The 24,983-nt window shown below is 38.5% G+C and overlaps 3 protein-coding genes across 4 annotated transcripts; 1 reads left to right on the top strand and 2 right to left on the bottom strand.

Annotated features, from left to right (window-relative positions):
* Positions 1-217: 217 nt before the first annotated feature.
* Positions 218-6,025, bottom strand: LOC138021357 (zinc finger matrin-type protein 2-like). The gene is made up of 2 exons (XM_068868224.1): positions 5,427-6,025; positions 218-3,210 (listed from the first exon to the last, which is right to left on the bottom strand). Exons 1-2 carry the CDS (start codon positions 5,907-5,909, stop codon positions 3,073-3,075), a joined length of 621 nt encoding a protein of 206 aa, XP_068724325.1. The 5' UTR covers positions 5,910-6,025; the 3' UTR covers positions 218-3,072.
* An 89-nt stretch (positions 6,026-6,114) lies between these two features.
* Positions 6,115-13,998, top strand: LOC138021341 (F-box/WD repeat-containing protein 7-like). Its single transcript, XM_068868192.1, has 4 exons — positions 6,115-6,300; positions 7,083-7,923; positions 10,073-10,666; positions 11,223-13,998. The coding sequence occupies exons 2-4, from the start codon at positions 7,091-7,093 to the stop codon at positions 11,824-11,826; spliced, it is 2,031 nt and encodes a 676-aa protein (XP_068724293.1). The 5' UTR covers positions 6,115-6,300; positions 7,083-7,090; the 3' UTR covers positions 11,827-13,998.
* Positions 12,194-24,967, bottom strand: LOC138021347 (polyprenol reductase-like). 2 transcript variants are annotated; one of them, XM_068868213.1, is made up of 3 exons: positions 24,747-24,967; positions 17,705-17,896; positions 12,194-16,350 (listed from the first exon to the last, which is right to left on the bottom strand). In XM_068868213.1, the coding sequence occupies exons 1-3, from the start codon at positions 24,934-24,936 to the stop codon at positions 15,956-15,958; spliced, it is 777 nt and encodes a 258-aa protein (XP_068724314.1). In that variant the 5' UTR covers positions 24,937-24,967; the 3' UTR covers positions 12,194-15,955. The 2 variants fall into 2 exon arrangements, with proteins under 2 accessions (XP_068724314.1, XP_068724303.1); XM_068868202.1 differs by having other exon boundaries at positions 17,705-18,039; positions 24,761-24,967.
* Between the last annotated feature and the right edge of the window lie 16 nt (positions 24,968-24,983).

Genomic DNA, 24,983 nt, shown 5'->3' with positions numbered 1-24,983 from the left:
CCTAGATTTGCCCCTGTAGTCTGTGAGTCTTGTTGAAGCTAGGGTTGAAGACCATAATCCTCTGCACGAAAGGTCCAACGTCCAGTGTTTTCCAAACTAAGGCGAATCGTCAGAATCGTTAGCATTCTTGAAGAGGGTTCATAACCTTCACTCAACTTACATGACATTTTTTTGCCTAAGATTACAAACAGTATTGTTTTATGAATGATGCAAGTAATCCAGCAGTTAATTAAGTTTATTATTTAGTTAAAAACAAAACAAACAAAGAAACAACTAAACAAACAAAAAGACAAGGAGAACAAATAAATACATTGATGAAATACATTGATGAATTGACTTTTTTGTGTAATGTTTAGGCCAAAAAAATGCCTAACCTTGATTTTTGTAACTTAATATCAGAACCCCAAAAAATAAGAGTCTTAGACAGATATAAAAGCCTTGCATATTTTTACATGTTATGAACAACATTAGCCAATGTACAGGGTTAGATACGTATTGAAGAATTCACAAGAACAGAGAGGAAACTCATTTCCTTCTCTTCCAAGATCCATTTGGAATAACTTGATAAAAACAGAAACGTTTTTAAAATGCAGTGCTTGAAACTAGCGGTCGTCCAGTCGTCCCAGACGACCAGAAAGTTTACTTGGTAAAATGAAAAGGTTGGTTGCCAGGGGGAAAAACAAAGGACAACCCAGCCAAAAATAGAAAATGAGTTACATAGGCAGCACCCGTCTCATGTCTGATAATAGTATGAAGTTAACAATAATATTAATTTGCCGCCGTTGAGCATTTTCCTGTGTTTTGAATATTTGTGGCTTTTACAAAAACTTGTCAGATAGGGAAATTCACATGTAGCTGGCGAAGACTCTATCTTGACAAGGCTAATAGACTTCAACGAAAAAAAACCACAAGCGCACACTTAAAATTTTGGGATACTGAAGCTCCAATGCCATGTGATTGTATCTCAACACGGCATGCATTGAATCGTAGTAGGTTTCCCAATGGGCAACCAAGCATTTATCAGGGCAACCAATTTTACAGGTTTAGTTGCCTGGCTTTTGAAACAGGGCCAACCTGGAATTTTTTTAATTTCGAGCACTGAAAATGTGTCTCAATTATGTCAAAAATTCCATGAACTTTCAACAAAAATTGACTTTCCCTTTTGCTTTCTTAGTTATTTAAATGGGTCACTAAGATTTCTGGTAATGACCCTATAAACCTTATCCTGTAATACTAAGGGTGTGTTCGATTGACCCTATTCTGGAATAAGGTTAAAACGGTATGTGTAGTGTTTTGAAGCAACAAGGATAATAACGATATGTTTAAAATAGCATTCTTGAAGGTGTTTGACAATTTTAACCCATTCACCCCTAAACCGGACATACTGAGTATTTTACTCTGTCTACGCCAGACGATTTTACTCGTCAATGGAGAACCTTCAGGACTCAATGGGTTAATTAATGTGAATGTTCGTTAAAACGAAGGGTTTAAAACTTCTCAGAAATGCATTCCTACTCCAGAATAAGGTCAATCAAACACACCCTTAAAGTAAGAGAAAGACAGTGTAACTTTGCACACAATTGAAACCTTATAGTTGTAGCTATGCTCAAACACTTATTGAGAGAAGACCCAATAAAATGTTTTGAATATGTCATGACACGAATCAATCTTTTGGATCAATATTGTTGTCTCTCTGAAGGACAACCCCATAATGATGTTTATTATTCTGGCACTATAATGCCATTTTACCATATTTGGTAAAGAGAATGTGCAAAATATGAGACAACAATATACTGTAGTGTCCCTGTTTGACCGGTTTAGAACAGAGCAAATGCAGATGGAATGGGAGTTTTTCAATGAAAGAAATTGTTTTCAACATGATGCAAAGCCTGAAAATTCAGCTTGTCATCGCTTGTCACAGATCATTTTGTTTATCCAATCAAATAAAGGACATTTGGCTGGCTTTGTGCTGTTTGCATTGTTTGCATGCACCTTGAAGGACAGATGATGCACTTTTTCTAAAACACTCTTACCAAATAAAAATGAAGCAAAATAACCCCTTTTTTGTAGTGGAATAATAAATTTCTTATTATAATACTCGTGGACATTTTGCTCATTACATTGCTTGTGCTTGTATTTTTCCAGTCACAACTCACAAAATATCCACATGTATTATATGTTTAACAATCGAGTAAGGTGTATGCATTGCACATTTGATTTTTCCAAACCCAAATATCCATCATCACTAGGCTCATGAATTAAAAGAAATTCTTGTGAAAACTTGAAGTGCACCTAAACCTAAATATTTTTTTACCCTAATTTAAATCTTCCCATCCAAAGCAAACATAATGTCGGCATTTTTACCCAGAATTTTGCTTTTTCTGTGCCGTGCAAGACATGTAAACTAGGCAGAGCTAGCAGTAATTTGGACCCACGACCGTGATATGAGAGGCATGGGTTTGTTTCTCCTTAGGTTCCTAAAAATCCTCAATCGATTTGCCAAAAAAAGTTCCCAATTTCCAATAAACAAAGTTCCGAAAAACTATGATAAAACAACCACACAAAACTTTTTGATGGCGTAAGCGCCCTTTTTCTTAATCCGAGGACTTTTATTTTAAACTCTCATTGTAAATGTGTCATTCAATCTGTGCCAACATAACTTCCGGTTCAATCTTCAAAAAGGAACTCTTACATAATATTCTTGATTTTACATCTGGTTTGCAATGCAAACTATGTTTGAAAACAGGAATGCAAAGCAGTTTGTGACGTAAAATCGAGAATAGACCCATGCCTCTCACATCACGGTCGTGGGTCCAAATTAATGCCAGTTTCGATAACTTTGCATTTCTTACTTCAGATAAAAAGCATAATTTTGAGGAAAGAATTGTCAAACGTGTTTGCTTTCCATAGAGAGATCAATATTATGGACTAAAAATATTTGGGTTTAGGTGCACTTTAATATTAAAAAAAAAACTCGCGTTCTTCAATTCACATATCATACAGTCATGGATGGAGCAAATGAAGGCATCTTTTGTCATTAAACTAAGACAATATCAAGGAAAGAATAAAATATTATTTCTTGCTGGTTCCAAAACCAGCAAAACCCATAGTGGCTGCCAGATTTGGGTCAATGTCTCCATCATCTTCAGCTGTCAATTTCTGTTTCTTTTCTTTGCGAGCAACCTTTCTTTGTTGTTTTCTTTGTTCTTCCTAATGGAAGGAAAAAACAGGGGAATGCTTCATTTTACCGATGGATTAATTGTTTTGGCTTAAAGGGATAACAAGAAGTGAATTCTTTTGCATTTTGGCCATTTTGCCAAATTGCAGCCAAATTCTACACAACTGATGATGCTTCGATTAATCTATAACCTCTCCAATGAACTATTGCAGGATTAATGAATACCAAATATTAATACCTTCCCATGCCCTAGGCGTATGACTAAGACTTACACAAGTGAGTCAGTCTAATTTGAATTAAAATTTTGTGCAAGTACCTACAGCTAATAATTAAACAGAGCAGTACCACTCAAAAGTTACTCCACCCTGTGAGCAATTGTATGGTATCCCGCAACCTATTGTCGCAGCCATCAAAGTGCTCTACACCAACACCAAGGCTACAGTCATAACGGATGATGGCAAAACAGCACCCTTCGACATTGAAGCAGGGGACATTCAAGGGAACACTCTAGCACCATTATTTTCTATTCATCATTGCGCTGGACTATGTTCTACGTCTCTCTCTAGATGCTATAAATGACAAGGGCCTACAACTCCATCCTAGACGTAGCCAGAGGCATCCTGATAAGTACATTACAGATCTTGACTTTGACAATGATATTGCCCTAGTATCAGAACTTGCCAGGAATGCAGAATTGCTTCTTCAGTCGATAGAAAAGGCAACAAGCCTGGTAGGACTTTACTGCAACAAAAGCAAAACAGAGTTCCCTTCTACAACCTTGAACTGTAGCCTGCGTTCACTAGCTGGCGCAAGCATCATCCAAGTTGAAGACTTCATAAATACCGGCATCTTGGTTTGTATATAATTGACTCTCAAAAGGACATGAAGTCCCATAAAGCTCTAGCAGGGCTATGTGTAATAAGCTCAACAAGATATGGCATTTGACCCTCACCAATGAAAAGAAAGTACATATGTTCAACACGCTGATAGAGCCAATTCTGATCTAAGGTTCTGAGACGTGGACCCTAACTGCAGGCCAAGAAAAACGACTTTGTGGGACATATACCAACCTACTCAGGCGCATACAAAACATCCATTGGTCTGAACACACTACTCTCGAATGTATATATGGTGACATCCCTCTCTCTTGCATAATCTCGCCAGACGGAGACTTCAATTTGCTGGCCATTGCCATCGGATTACCTGGGAGATGATAAACTCCCTGCTTCTTTGGAGGCTTGGTGACCCTATCCAGTCGTGAGTTTCTGGAGGACCTGACAAGGGATTCAGGTATAGAGAGGGGAGATGTGGCGATTGCTATGGAGAAGCGCATGGTGTGGCAGAGAGTAGTTGAGTGTGCCCCAACCCCTAGGGCCACTAGATGATGATGATGAAAGTGCCTGATTGAATGAAAGATTTTAGTGTGCCTCTAACTAGGAAGTTACCTAAGTTATCCCTCAGAACGATATTTGAAAGTTCCTGGTTGTAGACAGAGCTATTGATTTTGCTCAAATACACATGTAACATAATACAGAACAGTACACCAAGTAAATAATATTTTTTTAAATTTTTAAGACAACGTTTTGTACTTTTAAACGTTTGGTTGGTGAAGTGGTTCTGTCGCACAACTTTGACGAGAGACTGTTATTGTCACCATACTGAAATGAATTTTAGCAATCGCCACTTCACTGATTTTCATGAGGCAATAATTCTTTCTCCCTAGAGTAGAGAAATTCATCTCTAGAGAGGAAACTCTGGCCTGGTGAGAGACCAGATGAGTCTGCTAACCGTCTCTTGATTTGTTTTAAAATTGTTGCCTTCATATTTAGGGTCTAACAATCCATCTATCTTCTTACATGTAGTTCCACAATGCGTCCAATAAATTTAACGGTGAAGCCTGAATTTACTTTTCTCTTTGTGCCTGGAGTTTACAATAACTTTTGGGAAAACAAAACTTAATTGTCTACCCTTGGAATAAACTTTTTGACAGATACCCCATGACAGTCCAAGAAACAATAAAATAAGTACTGATAGAATTGAGTCTGATGCACAACAAAATGCTCTTTTTGGTGGTTTTTCTTTTGCCATATTTGTTGATCAGCTGGGAAGGAATCAAAGTCAAGCTCGCACAACATCTTTTTTTATTCTCAAAAAGGTGCTGGGTATTTTGCCTTCTAATTAATTCAATCAATCAATCAATAAAGTTAATGCAACACTAAGGAACATTGCAAAACTTAGTTCACTTCACCTCTTCTCGTAGAATGGCTATCCTCTCTTCCAAATCATACTCCTTTCCTTTCTTTTGCTTTTCCTCCTCTCTCTTCCTCTTATTCGTCTCAAACCGTCGTTTCACTTGATCAAGAGAAGATCTTTCAACTCTCATTGACATACCGAGGTTTCTTTGATGTTTTTTTCCATTAATGTGGTCTAAAAAGTTCACAGAATCTTTCACGACACAGTCGCAAACATTGCAGTAATATCCTCCAGTGTGCGACAGTGGTGTTGTTTTGGTTATGACCACTGATTTACCAAGGTTTGCTTCAAGATCAACATCGTAGTCCCTCCTTTTCAGAAGCTCTCTTTTAACCGGTATAGAAGGACGGGTTTTTGAATTTGAACCCTCTTCATCGTCCGAGTATTGCTCCTCTGCTCTTTCTTTAGCCTTCTTTTCGTATTCGTCTCTGTCCCAAGTCCTTCTAAAGTTGTCATTCTTTCCGCTAACACCAGCCATTATCAACTTTTGGTTGGCAGAATGAACATAACTTTAACCAGGCGTTAGTGGCTTGACCCCATTTGCCTAATTTGGCAAAAAGAACCAAAGAAATAGGACCTGTAGTAAAAGAAGCGTTTTTGTTCCTTTTCATATTTGGTGCAATTGCTTTCCATATTTGGAAGTGTAGCGCATTCCATGAAGGGTGTGAAGTTGAGGCTGAGGTCCTCGTGGGACTTACGTGAGACGCGCCATCTTTGTTCTTGGCACCAACGGCTTCAAGGAACTTGTGTTTTCTTCTCACCCTACGGTCAGGAGAAAGCTATAAGCAATTAATTAGATGCCATGCTAACTAAATAGATTTTTTAAAAATTGTTTCATGTTTCTGAGACGTTCTTGTCATTTTAAAAAGGTGGGTCATTGATTTGATGCTGTTTTTTAGTTTTTCTTCAGGTTTCGTTGTTTGGGTTCGTGCGTGATTGATCGAGTGATTGACTGCTTCGGATGTTTCTGTCCTTGTGTCCGGACGGTAGAGTCTAGGCTGCAAAATCAAGCTCACCTCTCGCCAGTTAGTTTTCTGCGATATAAACTAAATTGTTTTACAAGGTTTTTTCGCGCTATAGCGACAGGCAGAATTTCTGAACAGCACGAAATGTGCCATATAAGATATCAAGCATCGTTTTTTCCCGATTTTGTTTTGGATGGCGTAAAAGAAATGTTCTGAGCGACTTGTGAGTAATTACTTTGCTTGCTATCTAGAGTGTTAATAATTTTATCTCACTGGCTTCTGAAATGACTAAATTTCGTCCTTAAATGGGCGAAATATGGATTTCGTGGTCTTGGCAACAGTGAAGTGCTGCCTCGAACCCTTCTGTATGTCCTGGTGAAGTGACAACCCAATTTTTGTCTGCTACGTTAGCGCAGCCGTGTACGCGGTTTTCTTTCAACATTCATACCTTTAATCGAGACCTGTTAGACCTTAATTAATGGATTCTTATTGTTTGGTTGATTTTGGCAACGTTTGGCCGGTATTAAGAACTTATTCTTTCGTGAGGTCCGCACAAAAAGGTGGTGTGCTCCGGACCTCAAATTTGTCAATCATGTGCTTATGTCGGTTTCTTCGTGCGATCGGGGTCGCTTATCATTTGCGATTATTTTCGACTGTAAGGTTTTTGTTTTCTTTTGCACTTGTAGGAACGTCTATGGCTGGCCCAGGACGACTGGTGGATCTAAATCGTGCGACGACCGAGGAACTTGAAAGATTAAATGGAATTGGTAGGACAATAGCAAAGAGCATTGTGGAAGTGCGAACCGTTTTGGGAGGTTTTTCGAGCATTGAAGACTTAAAAGGAATCCCAGGAATTGGGCGAAATTTCATCGATGTTAACAAGGATTTTCTCTGTTGTTCGCCCATCTCGTCTGTTTCAAGACGGGAGACGAGAGGGTCTTCGAAAGGAAAAACGCAAAGGCCGGTATCACACAGGAGGTCTTCAACCCCGAAATCGCCGTACAAAGCACAGACTTCGCCAAAAGGAACCAGTAGTAAATCAGTGAAACGAAAACTCTCGTGTGGCAGTAATAATCAGCGAGATGATGAAATTGAAGAAACTCAAGATCATAGTCCGTCGCCTGAAAAGAAATTTTGTACCACTGCTCATAAGAGACTGTTAAAGCTCCTACCGCTTCGAAATTATGGGACAATCAAGACAGCAACGCCTATGCTGAGTCCTGTAGACAGACACTGCAGGCATATAGCATTCTGTAGTCCTCCAGCTGGTCTGGAAGACTGGCTACGCACATTTCACCAGTGGTCTGTGGAGGAGCGCAAATATGCCCTTGATGAGATTATAGAGAACTGTGAGCCAACAGTTGTGAGACACATTATGGGAACAATTGAACCAAGGTTTCAGCGAGACTTCATTTCTCTATTGCCAAGAGAGCTTGCCTTGTATGTATTATCATTTTTGGAACCTAGGGACTTGTTACGTGCTTCTCAGACTTGTAAATGCTGGCAAACACTCTGTGATGACAACTTGTAAGTAGTCAATTTTTGTTTGTACTGTGTCAGGAATAACAAGGAGGCACTAGGGTACTGTGGAACAGACCTTTGAACCTTGACATTTTAGTTTAAATTTAATTTTCTTATTCCATGAGGCATTCTTTCCTTGGAGTTCTTGAGGGTATAGTTTCATTGATTCACAATATTATTGATTGTTTTGTGATTATTTTATGAGGGGGAACTGGGAGTGCATTTTTCTTGAGTTTCCTTCATTAAATCAATTATGACCACTTGAAAATGGGTGGGAAGCCACACAGGAAACTTCCAACATTTCAATCGGAATGACACAATAATGACAAGAAGTCAGACTCTTACATCAGAGTATTCAAAAACCACTGGAATTTGTTTGAGTCCAGAATATTGCATCTCAGTTCCGGTGGGTGGATATTACTGTATATTGTGAACTTTGCTGGAATGAACACTACTTTTGAACACTTGTGTACTGGTTGTTCTTGGGGTTGTTGTCATGTGCAAGTATAGATCCTTCAATAGACCATATTACAGTTGTGTGCTCAGTTACCAGGCCTTTGAATAAAAGTGAGGCTGGGGTTGACCTTGCTTTGATACAAACCTCGCTGCTTTTCTTATGTAAATACAAACTTGTTGGCATTACAACAACATGAAGCTGCCAATGAGTTTGTATCAAAGCAAGGTCAACTCCAGCCTTGCTTTTATTCAAAGGCCTGGTAAACTGATCACAGAACTATAAAATGGTCTATTCAGAGTTTAAAGCACTGTGATCATGCTTACCTTAAATATTACATCTCCAGAGATGTATCCAGGTTTTCAAATTTGGGGGTCCTCTGGACACCTTTTTAAAAAATGTTGGGGCCAGCTATTTAGTATTCAAGAATTAAGATTCGATCTATTGCCTCTTAAGTGCTGCTGCAGTACCCTTTCAGATTTCTAAATTGCACACAAAAAAAGTCTTATCCCTCCCCACGAATATGTACTTAAAATGATCAATTTCTTTGAAACTGTTATACTCGTTGATTCGATCAAAATGTATGGGCTTTCAAAGCTCCATCGATCACATATGAAAATGTCTCCAGGAATCCGTATGCTGTAGGAACTGTTCACTCCAGTTGATAAATGATCTAGATCTCCACAGCAAAAAAAAGAGAGAACTGAATCTCAATTTTCCGTAAAAAAGCATCATTTAAATTTTAACAACACTTGAGGTGTAATAAACAAAAGAGTAAACAAATATGAGCGATCGATACACACTTCATCGTCTGCCTGTGCGGCTGTGACTTCTCCATTGCCAATGTTAATAATCAAGCGATTGAATACATTCAAGTTTCACGTTCAACACGTTAATTTTAACACTAACTCTGAAAAAGTTGCATAATTTGCAAAACAGACAAGTTACGTGAAAAACAACAACCAAGACGATGACACATGCACGCCCGGAATTAATATCAACAGGGTCGCACAGAACAAAAATTTAACATACTTTGCCGTTGGATTCTCTGTCATTTGCCTCACGATAAGCGAACTAATGCTTGAAATTCGCTTGGAAAGCATGCAACAAACTGAATTTTGACTGAAGTGGTTTATTATCACTGGTGGCAGATGCAAAGTGTCGCCGATTGTCTTACCTAAAAAACAGCTCAGATCATGTCACGCAACACATGGAAATTCAAAACTTAACTCCTCAAGCCAGACATAATGGTTGACAAAATGAAATCATTCGACTATAAAAATCCAAAAATAACAGCTTACCTTGAAATTTAAGGAACTCGATCAGTTCTCCGTTGTGAGAAGTGGGAATGTTCAATTTCCTTGTGAAATACGCCGTTCGCATGTTTTTCCTGGCGTTCGCAATTTGCATAAACATTCAATTTTTTTTCTGCGTCCAATTGGACCCTTTGTTCCATATAAAACGAGTGCATCCCAGGATGCAATGACACACTCTGGATACATCCCTGCATGTCAATAAGTTTGGTCAGACATTGTCCCCCCTTTTAAGCCTGCTGGAACAAACATCATCATCAGCATCATCAATCCAATTTTTACCCTACTTTGTCAGCAACATTTCTAACTGTACTAAACACTACTTTGGAAACACTTATGTGTATTTTCAAGGTTGTTTTAGTGTGATAACATTTCCACATTTTTTTAGGCTATGGAAGCAAAAGTGTAAGCAAGCCAGAATAGAAGAAGAACCTGTCAGTCCTGTAAAGTGTTCCCGACGAAGATCCAATAATGCTCAGCAAACAAACCAGAATACCAAGGCTGTGAACAGCCCATTCAAGAAACTTTTTATGACCAAGCAACGGGTCTATTGGAACTGGAGAATGGGCCCATTGCGCCCATCCAAGGTGCTTAAAGGACATGATGATCATGTCATTACGTGTCTTCAATTTTGTGGCAGTAAAATTGTGAGTGGTTCTGATGATGGTACTTTGAAAGTGTGGTCTGCCATATCTGGCAAATGTCTTCGCACTCTTGTGGGACACACTGGGGGAGTGTGGTCATCCCAGCTGAGTGGTAATATCATTGTCAGTGGCTCAACTGATCGTACACTGAAGGTGTGGAATGCTGACACAGGATACTGTATGCATACATTGTATGGACACTCTTCCACTGTACGCTGTATGGACATGCATGATAGCACTGTTGTGAGTGGCTCCAGGGATGGAACTTTAAGAGTATGGGACACATCATCAGGCAATTGTCTTCATGTATTGGTTGGTCACCTTGCAGCTGTTAGATGGTATGTGTTTACGAATTAAAGCACTTCTACATGCACAAACTTACAATGTAACCCATTGACTCCTAAACTGCCCCTAAGGAAGAGTAAAATTGTCTGGCGTTACTTCAACAGAGGTAAATCTATTAAGTCTCACTCAGGGGAGTCAATGGGTTAAGAGGATTTTTATAATATTCCTGAAGTATTGAAGCTTTTTGTTAATAAATTATTTTTAAGTGTGAAGGTGAGCTATTTTTACCTTAATCCCTTAAGGATGCTAAAACCAGTTTTTCGGGTTCAAGAAACTTTACTGTTTACAAGGATTGAAGCCACAGAACTGCTTCTCGTAACCAGAGGTAAGGTGCCCAAGTAGAGAAATGTCAGATGCCTTGACTGTAAAATGTACTTCTTCTTGGTCAGTTCATTATGTGATGGGAATTGTAGACAGTTACATATCAGTGACTTTGCCAAATTTTTAATTTCTCAATTTTCTGGGTGGAGCTATTATTTAAATTTTATAACGATTTGATTATTATAGTACTAACTTTTGGGTACAATCTCTTTTCTGTCTTTTAACCAGTGTGAAATACGATGGCAGACGTGTTGTAAGTGGAGCTTATGACTTCCTGGTTAAAGTTTGGGACCCTGACACAGAGCAGTGTATACACACTTTACAAGGCCATACCAACAGGGTGTACTCCTTGCAGTTTGATGGTGTTTACATTGTGAGTGGTTCACTGGATACTTCAATACGTGTCTGGCATGTTGAGACTGGGCAATGCATGCACACCCTAATTGGACATCAGTCACTCACTAGTGGCATGGAACTGAAAAACAACACATTGGTTTCTGGTAATGCAGATTCTACTGTCAAAATCTGGGACATCACTTCTGGTCAGTGTCTTCAGACTCTAGCTGGCCCTAACAAGCACCAGAGTGCAGTGACATGTTTGCAGTTTAACAGCCGTTTTGTCATTACTAGTTCTGATGATGGTACAGTTAAAATCTGGGACTTACGCACCGGGGAATTCATTCGAGATCTTGTGAAGTTGGACAGTGGTGGAAGTGGTGGTGTGGTGTGGAGAGTAAAATGTGATGAAAAGAAGTTGGTCTGTGCTGTTGGTAGTAGGAATGGAACTGAAGAAACAAAGCTGTTAGTCCTGGACTTTGATGTTCATGAGTAACACGTGCTGTTGTTTGTTCGATAAGCATTTTATTCCTTTACCTTTTGCCTCCTAGAGTACAGCATTTTTTCTTGACTTTCATGTTGATTATGATAATTTTAGTTTACTTCATTGCAGCCACCATCATTGATTTTTGTCTTCATGAATTGGCCATTCATGAATATTATAATAATTATTCTGCCTGGTTAGTTTGGCCAAAGCATTATATTTTGACCCATTGACACCTGAGAAAAATCACCTGGCATGAGACAGTAAAATTCTTGTAAGTCTCACTCCTAGGAGTCAATGGGTTTATGGGCTGGTTGTATTCTTAATTTACATAATGAACTCATAAAAATCCAAATCAATTAAAAAAAAAAAAAGGTGTTGAGTGTTTGTCTCCATTTCAACACAACACACCTTGCTTGTTGTCAGCTTAGACGGATTCTTTGTTTGAAAAAAGAAACAAACAAAACAAAACAAAGGCTAGGAAGCATTTGAGATAGCCAGAGTGTACTTGCTAGTTTCCAGTTTTCATGTATACCAGTATATTCTTAACCTGTTGACCAATGCTGGGTCTCCATACATGTAATAAACCCTATAATCATTCTGAGTTTACATGACACACATACAGAATACAAACAACCCTGAGTCTTGGCATGTTATTTAGCTATCTTGTTATCTTCACCAGTCTCAAATTCTTGACTTAATCTACTGAATGGTGGGTGATTTTGTTTCTGTTTGGGTGCGAGTCAAGAATATCATTGGTAATTATGTTTAATACAACCACCCTCTGAAAACAGCCAAGTTTCTTGTGTTTAAGGGTTGCTTCAGCCTATTGACTCCTAGAAGTGAGACTTGATAGATTTTACTTGAATGCCAGGTGAATTTACCCATCATTGTTTGCAGCCTCTACATCCAGTCAATAACATCTTTAATTTGAATTTTTATTTGCATCTTTGTCAAACTTACACAATCCCATTGCACAGTGTTGCAAAGTGGGTCTGGTACCTAAAGGAGGTAAGGAGTAAATGAAATCTCCTTTGTCTTCCACTCGTCATGTACATGGAATTAATTTAAAAAATTATATATCACAAGTATCTAAATAGTGTAGAAGGTTATGCTGTATGCCTGTTGGCAGGGTACAACAGCTACTTACAGCTACAACCTTCTTTGTAATCACTGGGACTGGATCTATGTTTCTCTAAAGCCCTGATAAAATTTGTTCCCCAAATGCCTAGAGCTCTCCAAGGCTTAATAATTATTTCAATAGTTGGGTTTGTATACCCTATAGATCAAGGGTTTCTGGGATTGGCAGAAAGTTATTGATAAACAGCTGTGTTTGAAAAGTTGAAAAGTAAGGAAAGTGTAATTTTGTATTTGCCAACCAAGAATGCAGTAAAACACAGTAGCTGGAGATTTGAGGCCAGTACATTGTAGATGACTTGGCTCTAGGCTACATGTCAGATACTTTTTATCTTGCCAAAAATTGCAAGGCCTGCAGTACTTGAGTTTCTACATTCTTCAAATGTCTCCTTGTTACCAGGTACAGCTACATTAAAGGAGGATTTCAGGAATCAGCTTGTGCTGGTTAGAACTCATGTTTAGACTGACTGTACCTTGGTTGAAGAAATGTTAGGATCATCTCTAACCTGTACATGTAATGATATTCAGCTCTAAAAGCCTAAAAATGTGACAAAAGTATTGCCTTTTGTTTTTGACCTTGTGTACATGCAAATAATGCTAGATAACTGACAGTGTCAAGAAAATAGCAAACCCTGCTGGTCAGGTTAAAATGGAAGATTCAATCACAGAATTCTACTAAATGTAGTCTTCTAAGGCTGTATATAGAAATGACCCACCTCAATGAGAAGTTGCCAGTTTTGAGGTTATATATCAAATATATTTTTCACAGCTACTGAATTTAGATGAGAAAGAACAAGTCATATCAGTCCAGGCAAAGAGCCTTAATTTGTTTAATATACTATAAAATAATTATTGTCTGGTATCGTGTGGGGATGGTTACACCTTTGAAGCTTATGATATAATTAGTGTCTAGGTCATGCTTATTTTGATATTACTAACACCACATTAAATAATATTATTGTAAAGCTTTTAAAATTGGAATTAAGTTATACAGTTGGGTTAACTTCAAACGTTGGAATAAATTAAAGCTTATTTTTGTACCACATAGCCACGAGTGCATGTAGTTGATGCTAGTAATGTAAATTTGCCACCAAGCCATAGGCATCTTTGGCCACCCAACAAAACACTGCACAAAAAAGTGTTATGGAAGGTAATGTTCCACTGCTGGAATGTGTATGAGGTAAAAGGGAGGAGTAAATACTTTTTATTGGGCATCAACTTGGAGCAGGGTTGGCCTTCCACTAAAGTGTGCTGGGTTTGACTCTTACATTGTAAGAGTTGATGTCAGTCACAGAGGCCAAGGGGGTCGTGGAGTTTGCTTGTGTATGCGTAAGATTACTTTGTGTCGTAGAGACACTTTGCAGAGAAGGTAGCCCAAGAAGAATTTAAACTTGGTATCTCCTCATTCATGGGGAATGGCAGTGACCACTAAACTTCTGAAGACCATGTGACAGATCAATGGGGAAATATGTATTAAAGAATTTGCTGTGTGTGACTGGAAACAATTTTTTGTTTTTTGTGCGCGCAATGCAATATCCGGTAATCGTACGACTCAGTAACACATCTTAGCGGGCTAATCACATAATTTTATAATTCTCCCAGCATTGTTAGGAAAAAGTGTCCATAATATTTTTAGATACCATCATACAACTTGAAAAGCATTGAGTTTTAATGGGCACACAATTTTTCAGCGAGTGATTAATTAACCCATTGACTCCCAGGGGTTTGAGTAAAAAATTGTCTGGCGTTAGACAGAATAAAATACTAAGGGTGCTTTCCTTTTCAAATTGTCAGAACTGACAGGACAGACCCAATAATTTGCAAAAGAAAATGCAACAATTTGAAGGAACACTTGCATGATAATCCCTCACATTCTTCTCGGGGAGTATATATCATCCTCGACGTGTGTTAATTTGGATGCGTTGCAGAGTTAGTCCTTCGAAATGCCTGGTCTGGCCGGTCAGTTCTGTCAAATGGAAAGCGCCCTACATTGTAAGTATGGCCAGTTCAGGCCGGCGTGGGAGTCCAAGGGTTAAATGTGAACAACTATTCTATGATTGCACTTAATTAACCCTATCATTTGGGTCACAGAATGTTGACTCTGGATGGGACTACGGAATTTAAAATGGATTGACCAATATATTGTAACATTAAAAAAAGACAGTGGCTATTTGTACAGTATCCATACACCGACCTATATTTGCTATGCATACGGGAGTCTTCTTAGAATGATTATGAGCGACATGGCTACGCAGTTATTGAAAGGTGACTGTTTTAAAATGGGTGCTTAGAAGTAAATACTGTTTATCAGTGCTATTTGAAATGGGTGCTGAGACTTAAATGCGAGAAGCACAAGGCAGGTCAGATGGCCGATACATGGAACGAAGGAGGTATTTCATGAAATTAAACCGGTATCAATGCTGTTGTTTGATAGCTAAACTGTACATAAAAGAATTACTGTAAAGACTAGGTAAGACTTTCCAAGTGTTACTGAACCTGTAATAATCATTCTAAGAAGACTCCTGTGTTAATAGCAAAATAATATAGTTTGGTGTACAGGGCCCATACAAATAGCCACCACTTTGTCAGAAAAAAAAAAAAGAACAATGGAATACTGTGAACTCTTAGGAAATTGGCTAAACATTCTTCAAACAAAGTGTAGGCTACCCATATCCTCTTATTTAACATTAAATGACAATTTATTGAATCAATTTGACTTAATTTAAAGTAAGTCGCATTTTGCATTATTACTATTATTATTATTGTAATCATGTTTAGTTCACAGTGTTGGTGTAATGTATCAGTACTGCTGCATGTCCATTAAACCTCCATGACCTTAGATCAACAGCACTTTCTGTAAGATATTATTATTGGTATTTTGTGGTCAAATTATGAACAGGCTTTTATGCTAGAGGGATCTCTGTGTGAAGTGGCCTGTCTGCCATTACTGCATACTCTTTGCCAGGCCAGGGTACATGTGGCTTTTAAATGTCAATAATTTATGTCAGTATACAAATGGAAATATCCTGCAACGAGAGTTTGGGTATTCTTTGAACTTCTTTTTGTACCATTCATGAGAAACTGTGGCACCAATGGAAAGATTCTGAATCGTAAAGAGCAAAAGCAAGCCAAAATAGATATTGCATCCCTTTTGAAATACAAACAATGACACATAAATCATTATTTCTGCCAGGTAGTGTGGACTGGAAACAAACTTGAACCAGTCACCCTGTGGGATTCTGTACACTTTGACTGTTTGTCCACCTGGTGATTGTCGTAACTTTGCTAGGATGTTGTGACAGTTCCACTGATGCCAACTAGCCCATACAAACATGATTACTGCAAGGTACTGGTACCACCTCAAAGTGGTAAAGGGAGAATAACATGTGTGACACCAATCTGGAACAAAGTAAAGAAAAACAAAACTGTAGTTTGTTCTTGCAAGCCTTTACTGTACACAACTCGGTAACAATAGGCTGATATCATTGGTTCTCTGACCCACTGTTTCATCAGACATGTAACCTAATTCTTCCTGGTTATTTGTTTAATATTTAAAAAACGTGACGTTAGAGCTTGTTCCCCATTTCAAATTAATTCTTGACATCCCTCAAATGAAAGGAGTGCATAAAACATAGTGTTGATGTTCAATAAAATAGCAATCAAAATCCAGAGAGCAATTAGTATACTTCACAGTTTCATTGTCCACATGCATAAGGCCTATAATGAAAGCAGCCAATGGCACCCTTGATAACTGTATTGCAAAGAAACGTGATCTTTCATACTCATTTAGAGCATGTGACATTTTATGAAGGAATCTGTCACATACCGGGGTATAGGGTGCTTTCGATTGGGAAATCAGGATTTAGATCTTAAAATCTGGATCTTCGGATTTCCAATCGAACACAAAATCTGACCACGGATTTTGTCGCAGATTTACTAATTGGAAATCCATGTCACGTAAGGATTTCAATTAACAAAATCCGTCATGAAATCTGTTTTCGGATTTTGTGTTCGATTGGAAATCCGAAGATCCAGACTTTAAGATCTAAATCCTATTTTCCCAATTGAACGCACCCATAGAGACTTTTTGCTGGAACATGCTGGCTTCCAAATACATGTATACTGACCTCGTTAATACAAGTCACTATAGCCTTGCCAAAAAGACCAAAACTCCAGAGCTGTTCAATGTATTATCAGCATCAACCGCTAGTTTTGAAGCTCAAGGTTTTGTATAAATTTGAATTTGCTTCAATGTCCCATTGATAGCATTTCGATACATTTTAAAATAAATTGTATTTACCTTAATAGTATTTTAACCCATTGGCATCCAAACCGGCCGAAACCAGCCAGACTTAGTATTTTACTATGTCTAACACCAGACGATTTTACTCGTCAATGGGAACCCCTGGGAGTCAATGGGTTAATAACTCACTGAAAAACTATGTCCCCATTAATATGCAGCTGTAACTTATTGTAAAACCCTACCAGCTTTCAGCTTTCAGCTTTCATACATATTGTGCAGAAATAAAGGCTACCTACCCTACCTACCTACATACCGGTACATACAGAGGATGTCACCAACTCAACTCTGCCTCTTTGAAGAAAATAGGCTAGCCATCTTACAAAACAACAAGGTTAATAATATTGTAATATTAAGCTGCGCCTGTGTTAAGTTATGAAGCATTCAAGAGGCAAGGAAGCCTCCAAAGCTCCCATTCCTTTTGCAATATTAAAATAATCTTAATTGCTTTACCTTCATCCCTTTTGGAACACTGCAGGAGTGGTGCAGCTAGTGAAGTTGCATCCAAAATGTAGTAGATTACACCCAGTAGATAGTGGGCAACATTCATCTTGCCTGTGAATACACTGACAAAAAGTGATTCAAACAATCTGCGGCAAGTTTGCACCAGTAGGAGAAGAAGGGATAAGAGAACAGTAAAGCAATCTGTGGAAGGAGTGAAGTGCAAATCAAGTATTTCTGATAAATCTTGTGGGATTGATGTGCTTCCAAAGAAGCAGTGCAATACCAGTATCACCAAAAATGCACATGACATGGAACTTCCAATGACATAAAAATGGATGAACAACCTGAGATGAGAATTAAAATTCAATATTATAACCCTTTAATAATACAATAATTTATTCATGTACGACCCACCATGTGGGACAACTTCCCTTTTAGTATCCCTTTACAGTAATCTAGTTGCACAAAAAAGTAACCCACACTTAATTCAGGGATTCAGCATTAATGTGGGTTGAGTTTGTTGGTTTCCATTCTGCTTAACCTACATGTATTGACTCCTAAGACTAAGACTTGATTTAATAGAATAGAGCAATCAATCGAGTGTTGTAAAACCAAAACCAAAGTAATTACTTTGGCCAATCATAAAGGTCAGAGACCATCCGACAAACCAATCAAAACTCAAAGTACTTACAAGTAGCCGACACAAAGCACGGAAAAATGTGCATGCGCCAGCCACGATTGGTTTTTGGTTTCACTTCTGATTGGTTGAAAAAGTGGCACGAGAACTTTGAACCAATCACTGAGTGAAGTAATCATAAACCAAAGCAATTCGCTAATTACTTTAGACACTCAATTGAAAACCTCTATATACTCTGTCTAGTACCACATGATTTTAGTCATCAATGGGGGTAGTTTAGGAGTCAATGACTTAACAAATCCCTGCATCCACTGAAAAGTCATGCCCCCTTTAACCCATTGACACCTTGGAGTGAGACTTAATAGATTTTACTCTGTCTAACGCCAGATGATTTTATGTGTCAATGGAGGGCGCTTCAGGAGTCAATGGGTTAAAGAAATATATAACAATTATTCCATGAGCCCGAGTTGGATATGAAGTGATAAAATAACCAACGAGCGTGTAACGTGAGTTGGTTATAATCACTTCATATCCAACAAGGGCAAATGGAATAATTGTTTTAGTAAATTCTCAAACCGGGTTTTGCTGCCGATTTTTATTTCGACAATTTTACAAAGCGTCCGGAAAGAGCATCTTGGCGCACTATTTTCCATATGACATAAAACTTCGACTATTGCCTCATAGTCGGAGTTTTTTAACCAATCAAAAAGCTAGAAATGCAATAGTCGGAGCTGAAAATTTACTAAACTGTATTAGCCCTTTCACACTCAGTCTGAAGGGTTTTCAAATTGATGAATCCTGGAAAAACTTAAATCTATAAATGGCTGCTTTAGGTGGGAAAGGGTTACTGCTTTGTAAAATGTGCTCAATATTGAGATTCAATATAAACCTTACCCACAGGGTGGTCATCTAAAAACACCCTATAATTTTTCTTAAAATGCTCATTTTTTAATGATGAAGTCTTTATTAGGTTGAGATGAATCCCTTTGAAAATGTAAACAAAAACCTCTGGAGAGAGTCTTCTAAACTACAGTACCTGCACAATTTAAGGTGGCTCTAAATCTGCTCCCAATAATGTTAACTTTGCAGAGAGTTTAATCTTAAAGTGTTGATCATTTCCCTTGAATAAAAAATTGGGGTTTTCAATGTTCGTTTTGAGACATCAGCATTTATGGACAACTATGGTGTTTTGAGATGGATTTCCCGTTGCTATGGTGATCTACTGGTCACAATGACTAGTGCATGGTGTAACAATTACTGGTATTTCAGTGTTTTTGAGTCAATCCTGGGAAGAAGACAGCCTTTTTAGATAACGAGATGCTTCTGTGAAGCATACACTGGGTTGCCTGTGGTACGTGCTACAGAAAATCAGAAGGCACTGAATTGTGTGGTATTGAAATACAGCATTCCAGTCTCTGAAGAACAACAAATAAAGGAGAAGCGAGAAACATTGGCTTCTGGGCTGACATGTTGATAATTTTCAAGTTCCCCCACAACTTCTGTTTACCACAAGTGTGCCCTCTGAGCATCTGACAGCTTTCTAATACTAAAGTTCACTGAAGTTAAGCCCTGCCGGGCGGGGTTAGTGTTTGGATGGGAGACCAAGACAACATTCCCCTCATAAAACAGAAGCATCGGACCGAAAATACTATTAACTCTAACAAATGCGAACTCAGCAAGGTGCAGATCTTGTTAGCTTGCTTTATGCAAAACAAATATTGATGAAAAAGCAAATAACTATTGATACAGAGTTTTCAGAAAGAGCAGAAGGAAGTTTCCCGAACGGTCGATCGAGAATAAAATATTTACGACATCAAAACAACATTAATTTTGAACCGTGAATATAGAATATAAAAAGTTACGATCAGCGACAAACATTTTGGGAGATTTTTGCTACGTTCAAGTAAATTGCAAAATCGAAAGTGACATGGCCGGAATTCAGCGGGCGCCGTGATTAAGTTACCGCGGCATGTTTACTCGCCAAACAGTGAAGCATCTGTGTCAAATGATGGCAAGATACCGGGTTTTTGTAAGTTTCTTTTTCAGTCAAGTGTTATAAAGTTTGACAATGAAATGAGCGAAGTCAAAACAAAGATCACAATCGCCCAACTCTTATTTATGCAAAGTCAAAATTTACTCTCCAAGACGCGTACGATGTTATTTATCACCAGGTAATTCCATCATTTTGGAAATAGCAGCTACTTTATTATTCATCTGCGTCACAAGTTTTCACTGATTTTGGGGCTCATTTTGTTGAAACTCAAGCACGCTTCCAACAGGCCTGTGAACCCTTCCTGCTTACAGAGCAATACTAAAAAACTTCTCCCATATCACATTTCAACCTTAAGCTCGAAAATTCAATACACAACATGATATTATAATTCACAAAGGCAGAAAATACCACAGAATCCTTTTCCAGCGAAAACATTATTGAAACTAACAACATATTTGCTCTTAGAGACGAAAACCTCTTCCTATTTCATTGCGTGCGTGAAGACCAGAAACTCAATCGCGTCAAATTACCATGTAATTACTTTGATTTCGTCTCGACGGGCGATAGATTGTTGTCGAAGTCCAGTACTCGTCGCTTTTGAGCTTCCTGCCTAGTTTATCCAACTGAGTTTCCATTCTTGAGCTCCATAAGGGTATATTTTGTTTAAGGATCCACTAAAACGCCATTCGCTTTACATGACTTTCGACGCCATTGCAGGCTAAGTTAATGATTCTACTGTGTCCACCAGAGAAATCTACGCAGTTCCACTACCCTCTCGATCCTAAGAACATACTCATAGAAGGCTCTATGCACAAAGACACCACTTACCAGGGGAGTGACAGGCAAGACTTTTACCGACACGGAAAAAAAAAAAAAAACTAAAAAAAGAAAAACGAGATGCTTCTGTGAAGCATACACTGGGTTGCCTGTGGTACGTGCTACAGAAAATCAGAAGGCACTGAATTGTGTGGTATTGAAATACAGCATTCCAGTCTCTGAAGAACAACAAATAAAGGAGAAGCGAGAAACATTGGCTTCTGGGCTGACATGTTGATAATTTTCAAGTTCCCCCACAACTTCTGTTTACCACAAGTGTGCCCTCTGAGCATCTGACAGCTTTCTAATACTAAAGTTCACTGAAGTTAAGCCCTGCCGGGCGGGGTTAGTGTTTGGATGGGAGACCAAGACAACATTCCCCTCATAAAACAGAAGCATCGGACCGAAAATACTATTAACTCTAACAAATGCGAACTCAGCAAGGTGCAGATCTTGTTAGCTTGCTTTATGCAAAACAAATATTGATGAAAAAGCAAATAACTATTGATACAGAGTTTTCAGAAAGAGCAGAAGGAAGTTTCCCGAACGGTCGATCGAGAATAAAATATTTACGACATCAAAACAACATTAATTTTGAACCGTGAATATAGAATATAAAAAGTTACGATCAGCGACAAACATTTTGGGAGATTTTTGCTACGTTCAAGTAAATTGCAAAATCGAAAGTGACATGGCCGGAATTCAGCGGGCGCCGTGATTAAGTTACCGCGGCATGTTTACTCGCCAAACAGTGAAGCATCTGTGTCAAATGATGGCAAGATACCGGGTTTTTGTAAGTTTCTTTTTCAGTCAAGTGTTATAAAGTTTGACAATGAAATGAGCGAAGTCAAAACAAAGATCACAATCGCCCAACTCTTATTTATGCAAAGTCAAAATTTACTCTCCAAGACGCGTACGATGTTATTTATCACCAGGTAATTCCATCATTTTGGAAATAGCAGCTACTTTATTATTCATCTGCGTCACAAGTTTTCACTGATTTTGGGGCTCATTTTGTTGAAACTCAAGCACGCTTCCAACAGGCCTGTGAACCCTTCCTGCTTACAGAGCAATACTAAAAAACTTCTCCCATATCACATTTCAACCTTAAGCTCGAAAATTCAATACACAACATGATATTATAATTCACAAAGGCAGAAAATACCACAGAATCCTTTTCCAGCGAAAACATTATTGAAACTAACAACATATTTGCTCTTAGAGACGAAAACCTCTTCCTATTTCATTGCGTGCGTGAAGACCAGAAACTCAATCGCGTCAAATTACCATGTAATTACTTTGATTTCGTCTCGACGGGCGATAGATTGTTGTCGAAGTCCAGTACTCGTCGCTTTTGAGCTTCCTGCCTAGTTTATCCAACTGAGTTTCCATTCTTGAGCTCCATAAGGGTATTTTTTTTTTTAGGATCCACTACAACGCCATTCGCTTTACATGACTTTCGACGCCATTGCAGGCTAAGTTAATGATTCTACTGTGTCCACCAGAGAAATCTACGCAGTTCCACTACCCTCTCGATCCTAAGAACATACTCATAGAAGGCTCTATGCACAAAGACACCACTTACCAGGGGAGTGACAGGCAAGACTTTTACCGACACGGAAAAAAAAAAAAAAAACTAAAAAAAAGAAAAACGAGATGCTTCTGTGAAGCATACACTGGGTTGCCTGTGGTACGTGCTACAGAAAATCAGAAGGCACTGAATTGTGTGGTATTGAAATACAGCATTCCAGTCTCTGAAGAACAACAAATAAAGGAGAAGCGAGAAACATTGGCTTCTGGGCTGACATGTTGATAATTTTCAAGTTCCCTCACAACTTCTTTTCACCACAAGTGTGCCCTCTGAGCATCTGACAGCTTTCTAATACTAAAATTCACTGAAGTTAACCCCTGCCGGGCGGGGTTAGTGTTTGGATGGGAGACCAAGACAACATTTCCCTCAGAAAACAGAAGCATCGGACCGAAAATACTACTAACTCTAACAAATGCGAACTCAGCAAGGTACAGATCTTGTTAGCTTGCTTTATGCAAAACAAATATTGATGAAAAAGCAAATAACTATTGATACAGAGTTTTCAGAAAGAGCAGAAGGAAGTTTCCCGAACGGTCGATCGAGAATAAAATATTTACGACATCAAAACAACATTAATTTTGAACCGTGAATATAGAATATAAAAAGTTACGATCAGCAACAAACATTTTGGGAGATTTTTGCTACGTTCAAGTAAATTGCAAAATCGAAAGTGACATGGCCGGAATTCAGCGGGCGCCGTGATTAAGTTACCGCGGCATGTTTACTCGCCAAACAGTGAAGCATCTGTGTCAAATGATGGCAAGATACCGGGTTTTTGTAAGTTTCTTTTTCAGTCAAGTGTTATAAAGTTTGACAATGAAATGAGCGAAGTCAAAACAAAGATCACAATCGCCCAACTCTTATTTATGCAAAATCAAAATTTACTCTCCAAGACGCGTACGACGTTATTTATCACCAGGTAATTCCATCATTTTGGAAATAGCAGCTACTTTATTATTCATCTGCGTCACAAGTTTTCACTGATTTTGGGGCTCATTTTGTTGAAACTCAAGCACGCTTCCAACAGGCCTGTGAACCCTTCCTGCTTACAGAGCAATACTAAAAAACTTCTCCCATATCACATTTCAACCTTAAGCTCGAAAATTCAATACACAACATGATATTATAATTCACAAAGGCAGAAAATACCACAGAATCCTTTTCCAGCGAAAAAATTATTGAAACTAACAACATATTTGCTCTTAGAGGCGAAAACCTCTTCCTATTTCATTGCGTGCGTGAAGACAAGAAACTCAATCGTGTCAAATTACCATGTACTTCAGGTAAATAGAGCTCACTTTGATTTCGTCTCGACGGGCGATAGATTGTTGTCGAAGTCCAGTACTCGTCGCTTTTGAGCTTCCTGCCTAGTTTATCCAACTGACTTTCCATTATTGAGCTCCATAAGGGTATATTTTGTTTAAGGATCCACTAAAACGCCATTCGCGTTACATGACTTTCGACGCCATTGCAGGTTCTACTGTGTCCACCAGAGAAATCTACGCAGTTCCACTACCCTGTCGATCCTAGGAACATACGCGTAGAAGGCTCTATGCACAAAGACACCACTTACCAGGGGAGTGACAGGCAAGACTTTTACCGACACGGAAAAAAAAAAAAAAACTAAAAAAAAGAAAAAAAAGAAAAAAAAGAAAACAAACAAACTAAACGAAGACCTCGACTGGTTTGCCATAGGCAACCCAGTAAAAAGAAAACAAACAAACTAAACGAAGACCTCGACTGGTTTGCCATAGGCAACCCAGTAATTATTGTTGACACTGGTTAGAGCCACGTTATGATACTGAGAATCAAAACCGTACAAATTTCTATCACATTTCCTTTCGGCCTTTGGAATGTCATGGAGCGTTGCGTGACATCTCGTTTGACGAAGCAATCATTATCCTGCTAGGATCGTCTACTGACTATGGAGCTGTTTACTGAAGTAAAATTCTCTCTCCCATTAAAATAAATGATTCAAAATTGTGATTACTATTTACTTAAGATAGTACATTACATGTAAGAACTTGCCGGTTTGGAACATGAAAAACCTTCATCCAGCTGTTGCCAGCGATCAAAGGCTTCGTCTTTCCCCATTCAAAGATCTCATGCATCCAATAGGGAGTATAACTCTTGATGACATACAACAAATACGCTCCAACGGCAATGACATTGAGAACAACCAAAACTGCGTACAAGGCATCCATTATGAACCTTTTGTGACCGACTTGTGACCTCAACCTGGAGCGAACCT

This window comes from Montipora capricornis, chromosome 2 (genome assembly GCF_036669925.1).
Source record: "Montipora capricornis isolate CH-2021 chromosome 2, ASM3666992v2, whole genome shotgun sequence".
In the NCBI taxonomy this organism is placed as follows: Eukaryota; Metazoa; Cnidaria; class Anthozoa; order Scleractinia; family Acroporidae; genus Montipora; species Montipora capricornis.
Note: the sequence above shows the minus strand (reverse complement) of the source record. Positions and strands in the feature narration are given on the sequence as shown.

What these genes read in the sequence shown, in the direction of transcription:
- LOC138021357 (XM_068868224.1), bottom strand. Translation starts at nt 5,909, where the DNA reads ATGGCTGGTGTTAGCGGAAAGAATGACAACTTTAGAAGGACTTGGGAC. An exon ending in TAGCCATTCTACGAGAAGAG is followed by an intron (nt 3,211 to 5,426) that starts GTGAAGTGAACT and finishes TCCTTCCATTAG; the next exon opens with GAAGAACAAAGAAAACAACA.
- LOC138021341 (XM_068868192.1), top strand. Translation starts at nt 7,091, where the DNA reads ATGGCTGGCCCAGGACGACTGGTGGATCTAAATCGTGCGACGACCGAG. An exon ending in ACACTCTGTGATGACAACTT is followed by an intron (nt 7,924 to 10,072) that starts GTAAGTAGTCAA and finishes ACATTTTTTTAG; the next exon opens with GCTATGGAAGCAAAAGTGTA. An exon ending in CACCTTGCAGCTGTTAGATG is followed by an intron (nt 10,667 to 11,222) that starts GTATGTGTTTAC and finishes TCTTTTAACCAG; the next exon opens with TGTGAAATACGATGGCAGAC.
- LOC138021347 (XM_068868202.1), bottom strand. Translation starts at nt 24,936, where the DNA reads ATGGATGCCTTGTACGCAGTTTTGGTTGTTCTCAATGTCATTGCCGTT. An exon ending in GTTTTTCATGTTCCAAACCG is followed by an intron (nt 18,040 to 24,760) that starts GCAAGTTCTTAC and finishes TTCTCATCTCAG; the next exon opens with GTTGTTCATCCATTTTTATG. An exon ending in GTGTTCCAAAAGGGATGAAG is followed by an intron (nt 16,351 to 17,704) that starts GTAAAGCAATTA and finishes ACTTTGTTCCAG; the next exon opens with ATTGGTGTCACACATGTTAT.